The following is a 13,687-nucleotide window of genomic DNA, read 5'->3' on the forward strand; positions in this document are numbered from 1 at the left end:
TGAATTTAAGGCCTGTTAGCAATGGTCAGAGATGTTATATTTCACCCATCATAGTTGAAGGCTTCTCTACATTTCTGTGTTTGGTTCGTTAGTTCTTCTCTGCTGTTGGTGTCAGACATGATTAGGCAGCTGACCTGATTACCCACAGGCGCAAATACATCTAAAAGGATGCTCGTTTAGATTTTTTTTAAAAACCAACAATAACAAGACTTTGTTTTTTCCTTTGATTTGTCTTTTGTCTCATATCCTTCCTGATTATTTCAAATGAACAAACAGCTCTTCAGGCTACAGAAAAAAAAAGCCCACAGTGTTTGTGAATGCTGAAAATGAAGTCACAGGAGGCAAAGGTATGGCACAGTCAAGGCTTTTCTCGTGGCCCACATCCAGTCTTGTTAAAGTGTAACACTTTCTCTGCTCCTCCACGTAACCAACAGTCAGCATTAAATGATTATGAGCTGGCTCCCGCGGCAGCTTGGGTCCACGCATTAACCTGTATTTAAGGTAATTATCAGAACAGAAATTGCCACACAATGGCGGCGCTCCAGGCAATTAAACAAATCACGCTCAGAGCTAACATATGTGGAAGCAGGATGCATAACAGCAGAACAAAAGGCTGTTGCGAGAGGTCAGCGGAGTGACAGTAACTGAGATGCAGAGTGGCTACATCTGCAATATTTCCTCAGTTAGGTGATTTGAATCACTCTCACCTGTCGATGAGTGAGTTTTCATAGCTGATTCAGATGTTGTATCACTCATGGACTTACACACCGATATAAAAGGTTTCTCCTTCTGCTTGGTAGTGTATTTTCTATTGTGCCAAACCCATGTCAAAAATTTCAGCAATTTTATTAGTTGTAATTCTGTAACTGTACCGTGACCAGGACCACGAGCAGCTCTGATGCAGTTTGGTTATATTATGTCACATTTCTATTCTATAGTGCAATCCAGGCATATAATTACTTGCTAGCATTTCAGTGCTGTGTGTGTTTTGGGTCTCTGTGTTTAGGCTGCCATGGTTTTCTGAAACCATATAATTTTCCTTTCTGCTGCTTGTGGAGTCGCAGAAGGGGGATACCCTGACTAAGACTTAGCCTTGTTTTAAAGACACCTGTTCCTGTGTGCTGGAAATATTTCAGATTTAGTGGGTATTAGCATGCCAAATATGGCCGCAGGGCCAAGATCATGGGAACTTGCTCTCTCTCATGGGAATGCTCAGGCACAGCCTCAGAGGGGGAATGGCATGACAGTTATTTTTATGTAGACACATCTTAGGTAAATTGAACTCTTGTTAATCTCTTTCGCTGTATATTTTGAAAAACAGGATTTAAAAATGGGGGGGGGGGAAATGACAACATCTGCATTGCAGTGAAACTGCTTTTGGTTTTGCTCAATACCTAAAAATGTGAAATATGGCTTCAGTCTGATGAAATACAGAAAGTCTGTAGTAGGGTGAACGTAGCGCTAATTCCATCTTGGATCATTAATTCGACCTTTAAAACTTCACAGATTGTGTTTAATCAGGTTAATCAGACTGCCCAGCACCTCTAAAGCATGCGAGTCACGTAAAGAATTTGAAGAAATATAAGGGGTTTCCTTTGATGACTGAGCCTCATTCCTTGCACCAAGGAGCATTACGGCTCCACTCGTGACTCCCACCCTCATCTCCTATTTCCCTGAGAAATGAACAATAATCTCAGTGGTAGGCAAATGAAACATGGATTGTGACTTCAGGGCGAGAGGTTAAGTTTCCTAAGTTTCATCTTTCTTCTGCCTGTTAAGCTGGCACAAATGGCATATTTGAAACGGGAATCTGGGAAAGTAGTGTCGCTTTCATGCGCCAGCCCGCTCTCCTTTGGCGTTTAGACACAATCGAGGCGGGGGCGGAGAGGCAGAGAAATACCTGAGGCTGCTGTCTGCACAGGGGGATGAGTGGTGGAGCATCATGACAAGGAAATACCCTTCGACTCACACAATGGGGCCATATTACATCTATCATGCCCCAACGTGTCCGTGCAAAAAAACTGAACGCAGGGCCATCAAGCGTTGGAAAATCGTCTCTATGTAAACCCCCCTTTTCTGTGTATTTCAGTTCGGATACACCGAGTTGTCACAAAAGCCAAAAACTAACCACAACAAACTTTTTAGATCATCAGAATGCAGTCTGGTTTATGCCAGAGGAAGGTGCTGTCTGTTGTCCTCTTTCAGTGTAGCTTTTAGAAATGTATTATTTCATATATTTTTCAATATTTGTTGAAATTGTGACTTTTCTCATCATTACTGTACTTCTGCAGTCCTGTCCTTCAACATGAACAACAGTAGAAGTATGTCTTTATCTGATAATGTCTGTACCCAAGCCTGTAATTTCCGCTCTAATCTCTTCTTATCACTGATGGTTACAAGAGCTCAATTGGGTTTATCTCCACTAGCCTGTTATCTTGCTTACTTGGGTACTGTAATCTGTGGGGTGTGGAGAGAAGCAACAATTGAGACCTCCACTAGGAGAAGGATGCTGTTCGTCCTGTCCTTCCCCATCTTTGAGTCATCTTGAACCAAAACATTTTTTTTTAAAAATATGTTCAGATAGCTGAGTAGTTTGGTCCTCAATGTGTTTCCAATACATAGTTTGACCATTTGGAAAATATACTTACTTTCTTTTTGATGATTTATACCACTCTCCATGTCTGTGCAGTTAATATAAAGCTACAGCTAGCTGCTGCTACAATTTTTTTTTACTGGAAACAGGTAAATGGTTGGTGCTAGATTGGATCAGCAGGAGGGACGCTCTGCTGCGGTTGGTTATTACATTGTTAGGCAACATGCATGACCAGTATCTGACTGATTTTCAAAATCATGTCAAACATGACACAATCTGAAAAACTTTGCTGACCAATTTTTTTTTTTTTTTTTTGAAACGATCTTGTTGGGCTATGGAGCACCAATGCTGCCCATTAACGCATTGTGTTGCCTGTAGTTTCCTTTCAGGGAAAACAGACTGTTTTCAACCAGCGTTGTAAAATCACAATTCAGAGGTGTTTAAAACATATTTGCGTTAATCAGCAGCAGCTAAGTAGTTTGACAAAATATTAAAGAAGTAGCCAAGTCCACAACTGACCCGTACGTTCACACAGTTAAATCCTGTGTATGTTTGTTAACTGAAAAATGGGCATTTATCCCACAAAGCTGCCCGCGGTTTTTTCGGGAAATATCCTGTAAAGACATCGTCAGGACATCCTTGACGTTGCGATGCAGGTTTTCAGTCGAATGTTTCAACTGCAATCTGACATTACCGAAGACGGCACTTAGCTGCTGTGCAAGCTTTTCCAATGTCTGCCGTGTCATCACTTCTTTGACATCAAAACAACCAATCTCAGCAGCGTGCGTGCATCCCTCTGGCTGATCCAATCTTGCAACAACCAAGAGGAAAACATCCAGACTGTTTCTGTCCAAATATAACAAAATGAGCCTACGGATACCTCTTAAACTCACCAGGTTTATTTCAATTTTTAATCTGTCCAAAAACCAACACGTAAAAGCATCAATTTGCTGCTGGACAGGTGGTTGTGTGGCAGAATGCAACACGAGTGGGAGCAGCACTTTCCTGGTTGCCTGAGTCTGCAAAGAAACAGCGTGTTGCATAATATCCTGGAAAACAACAATTTTATAAATGAAATTAAACAATACGGCGTTCATCCATGAGTCAGCTAACCTTTGGACTCAGCCAGGCTAGCTGTTACCAGCATTTAGACTAACCAGCTGCTGGAAGTAGTTTCATTTTTACGACATGAGATCAATCTCCTCTTTTCCAAAGTGTCAAAGTACTCCTTTAAATTTAGCCAGCACGTGCTTCAGTGAGGCCCTGGAGCATCTAAAGTTTTCAGTTTGTTTACTTGGTAACCCTTAGTGACGCTAAAGACAGGGCTTCCTGTATTAAACAAAGGTGTTTCGTCGATATGACTGTCTACCATGTTGTTGAAGGTTTCGACGTTTGTCACATTTTCTGTCAAGTCGCACATGACCCAGTGTCACCATGCTTTCCAAATCAAGCCTTTACTAAATGACAATGCTGCCTTGTCCGGTGACTGGCCTCAGGAATGTTCTCTTTGTCTTTCCATTTTGCTCACTGTGTGCCAATAATCAACCTTTCCATTCAGGGAGATCTTGTTCTCAGAGTTATTTGGCCTAAAGTGCACTTTATCAGCCCACAACGTCTCTTTAAGGCTATTCTCTTATTAGGGTGAAGTGCCATGAGCACGCTGATGAAACAATTCCCTTGTGGACCGCTCTCTGTTTGTTTAGAGGGTGGGACATTGTTTACATCTTGATCCGGAATTGAGAAAAGATGGCGCCCTCCCTCTTTGTGAAGCCTGTGCCTCATTAATCTCAGATGTGGCTTCTCATTCTGAGGGCAGCATATCTGAAATGCACTCTCACATTTCTGCCATAACGATTCTTGGTTTTCTGTCTTGCACGATTCTCTCAGATGAGGCCTTTTCGAAGTTTTGAAGCTGGCTTGTTGTGTTTGTATGAATTTACTTTCAGATAATTCAGGGGAAGTGGAGCCATTCAGCATTAACAAAAGCTTATTTTAACTTGTCTGAAATGTTCGGCTCATTACATTTTATGACGTCGAAGCTCATAAGTACTGTAAATATACATTTCTCTCTGTCTCTTAATGACATTTATGATGTGTTTTGCACTTAGTGAGCATACTTATTGTGGCTTTTGTTGCCTATTATCTGTAGCAGCCACTTGCCAGATCTATTCAGATAATTGACATTCAGCAGTCAAACAGGGTCACAGGAGGTGTGTCCTGGTAGTAAATGTGTCTCTTCATTTCCCCTGGGGAGGAAGCCGTACCGTAATGGACAAATTGATGAACTTCACCTCCTTTGAAACTTACCAGATTTAAAGCTTTGGCGCAGATGTGGTCAGTATCACTCTCTATATGTTTTAGCACACACACACACACACTTGGCCCTCTGCCTGGTGACCCAGGTTGTCACAGTGGCGTCAGAAATGCCAGAGAGGATTAAATTAGACTGTGCCTGCATCATATGTTGTGTTGTTAACATTTGTTATGGAAACTTTGTGGTCCCGCGCAGAAGTTGGTATGAGCATCATTTGTGCTGCTGGTGGCAGTGCTCTTCATTAAGGCTGTTTTTGACTTTGGCTTTCATGTTGGAACTTTGACTCATGAGCCTGGTAGGTTGCCTCGCCTCCGTGTTTATCACCGTTACTTAGCGACAGCAGTCGCGAGATACAGAAAAGTCCTGGAGTTATGTTGATGACCAAATGAGTGATATCCCCCAGCCACTCCAAATATTTTCATAGGAAACAAACTTTAGCTTTTGGTACAGTGATCCGTGGGCTCGTTTGTTTTAAAAATGCTTAATTGGCCAAAACCAAGCAGTTGAATGTAACTAAGTAGTAATTACATTTTCTGCACAGTTCAGGCTCTTGCACTTTACATGGGTATTTCTATTTGATTGCCACTTTGTACCTTTAACTTTACCACATTTATTGACAGGTTTAGTTCGCAGTCACTTTACAGTGTGAAGTTTTACATAAAAAAGTTGACAAACCAGAATGCATTGTTCAAGATCAACACAGTAGTTTCCATCACTTTTGGCCTGGAGCTCCTTGTTATGTTTCAAACAACTATGAGCTGTTGGCTGTTCTACAGACAAGTGATTTCCTCTGTATAACTCATGGTTTTGTTTTAATGACTGCTCAAATTATCCAGTATTTCACAAAAAGGCAAATCTTAGAGAAAAGCCCTAAAATATGAGGCCAGATTTTTTCCTTCTTTCCTCTCCCATCAATCATGTCATGACCTTTCACATTTATCATGTAACTCTAGTTTGGAAAACACTGGAGTTTATTACAAAAATATAATAGTTAAAATTAGCTCCACCTCAACTGATACAACAGCAAAACTCTGCCTAAAATGTTTTTTCTGCATATTAGTAATTTTAATATATAGTAAATTTAGCTTCTAATATTATATTTTAAATTTAAAGTAGGATGTTAAATGTAAGGCAAAATTAGTAGTAAGATGTTGCATATTTACAGTAGACTCGTGATGTAATGAAGCTGAAGAAGTTCCAGAAATTGTTTGTGTTGGAGGCGTTTGCTGTCTCTGGAGCTTGGATTGATGGTGAAGGTCTGTTTTTGTCATCAACCAACAAACCTGCTTCAGTGCTTGTCTCGGAAATATTTTGAAATGTCCAACATGTAAACGTCCGACTTCAACCACTTGTCACGTTTACTTTTGGATCACTCATGCTTGTAAAAGTTTTGCATGAGGCTCTGTGCTTCCTTGGACCCAACTTAAGTGTAATTGGTCATAGAAGGGACCCCCACCCCCTCAACCCCCCCCCACCTGTCACCCTCCTCTACTGTGACTCTGCTTGGTGTCTGAGTGGCACAATGACCTCTGCTTTGAGTGGGTGGGGACTGCCATGTTCTATTCTAAACATACTGGAAGGCTATTTGAAATGTTAGCTTGTAGCCTGTGAGAGCAACTGCTCTGTAACTCAAAACACACACACACACACACACACACACACACACACACACACACACACACACACACACACACATTGTGAGTGGCTCTGTAGCGTGTTGTGTTCTCATTGTCGTAAAACATGTAGACAGCTAAAAAGTCATATGTGTGGTTAAATTGAGGTCAAAAGGGTGGGAGAGGTGTAGTTTGAGCAAAAGATCAAGAGGAGGGATTCAAATATGTGACAGGGGAGTGCCAGCAAAATATGTTGTATGTACGTGAGTGTGTGCGCAGAACAGATGAAAGCTGTGGCATCTTGATGGGACGGGTGAACCTCTTCCATGTGATTTGAGCTGCAGGATTATGTCAACATAAACTCTTGCAAAGCCTGCAAAGTCACACTGATGAATCTGATTATATATTGTTCATGCAAGCTCCTGATCCAATAGCTGGAAGGTGTGCAGGGTTGAGCACATTCAATTAAACAACACATACAAATCGGAAATATCTATTCAGTCTAATACTTCTGTGAGCTAGGCAATACAATGTCATTTTTTTAAGAGTGGTTGGATGCTTCAGTGGGTGGACGATACAGTAGATTAATCTGGTGTGTTGCCTACTGGGCTAGAAGAGTGCAGTTTTCGGTGGCATAATAACCCAGTGGCCTTAATCCTGCTCCATAACCACAGGGGGGTTTCCACTGCTGCTCTCCCAGTCTTTATACCTTCCTTCTGGGCACCAGCACAAATATGAATCTGAACTGGAAGGCTGAGGAACATGCTCTGTCACTCATGTATGATCTGACCCTCATGAAAGAGTTCAAAAAAAGATTATGCTGTCACAGTCTGGTGCTGAAGAGGTATTTCTTGCTGGAGTAAAAAAATACAAATTTAATGAAAAAGATCAAGAGTTGCTCCTTTAGTTGGTCTTACACCACACAATATGCACTCAGGGGGAAATTCATATGAGCGTGAAAGGCCAGTTCTCACCCTTGGCTAAATTGAAATCATTTATGGCTGCCTTAGCATCAGGTAGCTGGAGGCGTGGGAGCCTGAGCATGCCCTTGATGACACACACATGGAGGCACACAATATAATAAGTGTTATGTGAAAAGTTGCTGTAAATAATATAAGTATTTATACAACCAAATACAAAATCCCCAACAGTAAGGACATAGCTTACATGGTTTCTATAAGCAAGGCACAAAAAAGATGTGAAGGACACCGATTTCTGAGAAGATTAGAGGGATTATGTCCAAAGCAGAGTGGAGAACTGGAGCCTAATGTACCTTAATTTATTGAGGAGGAGGTCTTAACATTGTGATAGGGGGAGGAGGTTAGTGACTCTACATAAATACAAGTCTTAATATGAAGTCTTTGTTTCGGAATTAAATCAATGTATTACGTAGGAGAGTTTATGAGGAAGTTAGAGCTCTATGAAATCCTAAATTTAGCCGGCTGGAAACAGTTCCTCCCATTGTTCAACGTTCACAGCATACCAGAACTGGATGCATTAACTGTACGTACAGTAGATGACTGAGTCCCCAAACCACTGCAGCAGCTCTTTACTACTTAGTTTCGGCTGCAGAGATTATCCTTTAAAGTCTAGACTCCATTTATTCCATACCCGCATGTCTTTCATCTCCTCATTCTTAAGTGTTTGTCTCTGACTCTCTCTCTCCAGTCCTCTGATGGTTCCTTTTGTTCTTCATATTGATGCTTCAACAATCTATCTGTATCCCTTTCTCATTTTTTACAAGGCTGCCTCCTGTCTATTTGTTATCTGAATTTTCCTCTGTATTTGTTTCGTCTTTGACTTCTCAACTTTGGAGGAACATTGATGTTTGAAGAAGCTGACTTTCTTTTTTGTACCTTTCAAGTTAACATGCATTAGGACCTGGTCAGTCGTCCCGCTAGTCTGCTCATGTGAAGTTTTAATGCCAAATCATGGTTACCGCATCCATGTGTGCTGACCAATGCAGACTTCACACGAGACTTTTAACGGACGCACGCATGGTTCAATTCATACCACCGTTTTAGGGAGCGCATCGGTCTGCTTTGTAGATGCGAGCTGCAGTTTGTTCCCAAGCAAAATGGGCAGACGTAGTACAGGATTTCTGGAGAATTTGTAACCTCTTACTTTGTTTGGGTGCCATTGATGGAAATCATGTACACATCCAAGCACATCCAAGCACATCCAAAGTCCGACAGCGACTATTACAAACTCAATTACAAATGGACTGACTCATTGTTCTCATGGCTACAAGGTGATGCACATTATTGCTTCACAATCGTTAATGTAGGGGCCCATGGTGGTGAAGGTGATGATGTTCTTTTCAAGGAGATTGGTTTCATCAGGAGTTTAATGCCATCAGTGTCTCATTGTATTCTTTTAATAATGAATTATGTTGAACGACAAATATGCTCACACTCAAAGTAAACATCCATTTGGTTTCTTGGTGCAGCCTGCACTTTTGTACCGCTTACAGTGGCGGAGGGGTCCGCACGGCCCCTCGCAGACTTTGGCAGATGACCAAATTTACGTTATAAATACCATTTCAGACACGCGAAAAGCATGACTTAGACTTTAGGTCTGAGCTCTAGCTGTCTGCTGCTGATCCATATCTCATTCTGTGGCTCTTCCTGGACATCTCCTCACCGTTCTGCCATATGGAGGGACAAACCAGAGGATGAGGTCCTGCTACAGTCTTTGTGTGCTCTGATTAAGATCCAGTCTCAGTCGTCGTCCATGGCCCAGATTTGGATTGAGGGTCTGAACCCACAGGAGGCCCACTTCTTTTTTACTCCTCCACCCACTCACTCTCTTTCTATCCTCCATTATTGTAAGTGTGAGCACAGTTAATGACATGAGTATAGTCCACAAAGGAAATCATATATTTTTTTGTTTTATGGCAATTTTGATTATTTTCATCACTTTCATCACAACAGATTTGAAAAGAGAAGTGCAGAAGGTTATTTTCTGAGTGGGTCGGGGTAATGTCCTGCAGCTCTGTAGCCATGCTGTTGTTAGTGACTCAGCTCAGTTTGTGAGACACTTTGGTGCAGTGTTTCTGTCTTCCTGAAGCACCCTGCCCCGTATTAGTTACTCTGTGAAGGTGATGTCCACCTCTGTCTCCGTGCCAGGAGATGTGTGCAGGAAGCATCTGCTGACAGTTGAAGGACAGGACTGTGGCAGATGAAGAAGCAGTAGGGTAGTGGTGTATCTGTGTGTTTTAGCATGCATGCATGTCTTAATTCTTTGACACATACAATAGTGGCTCTAACATATGTTTAGGAGCTGTTCGGTCTTAAAGGTATAGTTCTACTTTTTTGAGGAATTCCCTCTCCTGTTAAGTGAACAATCTGACATAACTTGGGACCATTTATACTCCCCTTTTGTCCTTAGTTCCGGCAGCTGGTAATGCTGAGGGCAGCTTCCCCAAACTGGCCTCTGTGTTAAGTCCACAGGCATAAGAGCTATTTACTCAACAGAGTCAGTGGGACATTGAATCCTAAATCTCTTCCCTTCCTCACGCTCCACTGCCCCAATTATGAACCCAATCACAGCAGCACCTACCACCAGGAAATGCTACTGGGTGGAAGTGAATGAGTGAGTGAATAAATGAGAGAAGGAGTGAATGAACAAGGCACAATAGGAATTTTAAAGTATCGAAATTTAGAAAAAGAGCCTGAGGTTTCATAAAAATCAAGTGATAGTGTATTCAGAGCACCTCATTTCATTAAAGATTGTGTCAAGACAGAAGTTGCGAAGATTCCTGCTGAGTGTGAACCTTTTCTGTTAAACTGTGTCATGCTAACCATGTTATTTCCTCTCTATGCTTCTCGATTCCTGATTCACCCATCGGTTTCTTCTGTTTATGATGGATTGTCCTTTCAACAGGAAACAACCTAAGGTATGTATGTTTTATCTGTTTTTTTTTTTCCTACAAAAAACTGGTTAACATCAACAGAGCTGCAATTAGCCATTTGTAGTGACTTCGCAGATGCTGAAATCATTCAGTGGCAGGATGCCGGACAAGCAACGTTATTACCCAGAGGGGCTGAGAAACATCCAGCACAGGACGATGTACTGTTGTGACATTGTTTCTAGGGACATGATTGAGGGTGTTTTAGTAGTTTGGTTGGTCAGCAGGAGCCGGATAGATGTCCGTGTGAATGTGTCAGCGCTCTAAGATCTCGTGAACACCCACAAAGGCTCTACATTGAGAGAGGGATGAGCGCGGACACTGGGGCAGTGTGTGTGCACATTCAAAGCTGCATTGTTGGAGTGCACCCCCACATCCCCCCTTGACAACACGCTGGTGACTAGCTCAGAGATGTTTCACACACCAGGGACGGTGCTTTGTACTCAGTAGACTCGGCCCCTGACTGGACTGGGGGAGCGCTAGTCTGGGCCACAGGCGTGCACGGTCTCTAGGGCTTGTGAACCCGAGATACCCTGTAATACTCTTCAGCTAGACGAGCACGTGGCAGTCTGCTAAGTAACAGTGGCACTCAAATTATTCTCCCTGCATTGGAAAGGGTCGGCAGCGGCTGCTGTCCAATCACATTTAACCAGGTTTCATCCTAGAAATGATAACGTGCTTTATGCTTTTCAGCTTCATCATTAGTTGTACTGCTGATTAATAGTAATTGTCCAATCAGGAGCAGGTCACACCCTCAGGCAGGACAGAAACAGATTGAAGCCCCAGTTACCAAACCAGCCCTAATTGAGAATGATGGCACTTTTGTTCCTTTGAATGGCACCCACTCACTTGTCTGAAGTCACAAGAGGAGGTCTTGCTTTCAAAGCACTCAGTGATCTCAGTGCTTCCCATGCTGACTGTGCAACCACTGGTTCTCTGGCCAGTAGCCCTTATTATGATTAAGAAGGAGTTCAATTATTTGGGGGTATTTGTGTTGGGGAAAGTGTTTTGGCAGAACAGCAGCCGCTCACTGAAAGCCAGGAGTAGTAACATGTGCAGCAGTCCTGTCCTTGCACTGCAGGATGACAGAGCAGCAGCAACTTTTCTAACATCAAGGAAGAAAAAGAGAAGTAAAGAATTACTTTGCTCAAAAGAAATCTGTCATACAACTTATTAAATTGGGCATATTATTGTATATTGTGCAGCCATGTGTTGTTAAAACCAAATAAGCTTTATTTAGGCCCTGATCTGCTTGAGTAACCTGGATTTGAATATTCAGATCAACATTTGTGCAGATGGAAAATATATAATGGGAAAACTTTCATTGCTACTTAAAGGGGAAATTTAAGTGGCATATTGGATTCTTAAGGATTGAAGTGAATATGCAACATATTCATTAACAGGAGCTGTTCTGTCTGTGAGGAGTTGTGATCCTTGGCGAATGAGACCACTGCTCTTTCCCAGAGAGCATCCTCTCTGTGTTTCATCCATCCAGAGCTCATGCAGGTGCCGGAGGGACACAAGGGCTTTTTCTGCTGTTGAAGTCAGTTTTGTGAGACCCGGCGCTGAGGGCTAAGAGCCAGCCTGCACCACCGCGAACAGCTATGGCCCCGTTTCCTTGGAGATGAAGGTCACCGGGTGCTGGAATTTCTTCTGGGGAGCGCTGACCCTGATTTATGAATTCATTTAACTCCAGCCACTATGACAAAACACGGGGCAGCTAACAGTGAATTTGTGCAGACAGTCACGGCGCAGTCTTAACGAGCATTACCTCAAACAATACTCAGTTAGGCTTAATTTTACTCCCTCAGACAAGCTCGGTCCTGTTGATTTACAGCAGGGTGGCATGGCACTGCACAATAACCCTTTGTTTACACCTCATAAGAAAACCACTACTATGACAGATCAGGTTATGTTGTAACGTACAACACGCTCCATGTGCTGTCTCCTCTGCAGGTGTTCGCTTTTGACCACTGTTTCTGGTCCATTGATGAGTCCAACATGCCCAAATATGCAGGTGAGTCAGAAGTGGTTGCTGTAACTGATCCTTCACTCATCCAGTGAGCTTAAGTGATTTGCCATATAAAGATCTGCTGAGCTTGCAGGGAAACTCCCGACCTGTTTTTGTATCACAAAAAACAGCATGGTTTGGGCATGTATGATCATCTGCATTTTAGGTGAATACATTTAAATATATAATCAAGGTTGCTGTATTCATATTGTCTTGCAACAATAAAATCCTCATGCAGGTTTGTGCAACATAAGCTCAGATACTGCAGTTGTTCCCATCTGCATTTCATATTGTGTGCCCAATAATATGGTCATTTCAGTTTCTTCAGTCACCATTCATTCCCCTAATGAGGGCTGTACAGAAAAGGGCACATCTACAGTTTTTGTAACATCTATAGAAGAGAGGTTATTACTGCCGGTCCGAGGAAGATTAACATAATCATTGTAGATATTTTGTTTATCTTAGCCTCCTCTTTGTAAGATGGAAATGTAATGCTTACATCTGCTTTGTGCTGAAGCGACAAGGCAATCTGTTCAGTGAAGAGCTGCCTCAAGGGCCCGAGCCAAGGCTTTATTTAGCTCATTAAACAGCTGTCCCATTCAGCAGGGGCACGACTGTGAGCAACACAAGAGATTTCTCTACACAGCTTTGCGTTTTCCACACGGCCAGACAGGAATCTGCCACCTCCCATGAATCTTATTCATTGTTTTGTGGCCCTCATCAGTACATTGCTCTGTACCAATTTATCCTTACTAGCAAGACAGACAGATTGTCATACGTCATAGTGCTAAAACTGAATGGTTTATCTGTTTACCATAATCTCCATGGTGACTGATTTTTTTTTTTCTGCAAAAGGTCAAGAGGTGGTCTTCAAGTGCCTTGGAGAGGGAATACTTGAAAATGCATTCCAGGGATATAATGCCTGCATATTTGCCTATGGACAAACAGGTAACTGAAAATCCAGATAGAATCTGTGCTAACTCAAACCATCAATTTATGCAGTCTTTACAGAATTAATAAATAATGAATTGCCTCTATTCAGTATTAAGTCTTTGAGTACATTTGCAGGCAGAGTTGTCTCCAGATTTGTCCTTATAAAGTTTAAACAACAGGAAAATTTGTATTTCTGACCTGGTCCAGACTGAAATAATTCAACACAAAACTTTGTCGCAGCCCATCAGGTCAAAATTTCAGTTTATCCAATACTTATGTTTCTGCCCTAGTTGCAAAACAAACAATATTCCTT

The 13,687-nt window shown here is 42.1% G+C and overlaps 1 protein-coding gene across 1 annotated transcript in view; it reads left to right on the top strand.

Annotated features, from left to right (window-relative positions):
* kif13a (kinesin family member 13A) overlaps positions 1–13,687 on the top strand; it is a 37,183-nt gene that overhangs the window by 1,680 nt on the left and 21,816 nt on the right. The window contains 3 exon segments of the mRNA XM_069142944.1: positions 10,406–10,418; positions 12,387–12,447; positions 13,297–13,389. Of these exon segments, the coding sequence (XP_068999045.1) occupies positions 10,406–10,418; positions 12,387–12,447; positions 13,297–13,389 (167 nt within the window).

This window comes from Embiotoca jacksoni, unplaced genomic scaffold (assembly GCF_022577435.1).
Source record: "Embiotoca jacksoni isolate LCO1_2020_lvr unplaced genomic scaffold, fEmbJac1.0.p SCAF_11, whole genome shotgun sequence".
Taxonomy (NCBI): domain Eukaryota; kingdom Metazoa; phylum Chordata; class Actinopteri; family Embiotocidae; genus Embiotoca; species Embiotoca jacksoni.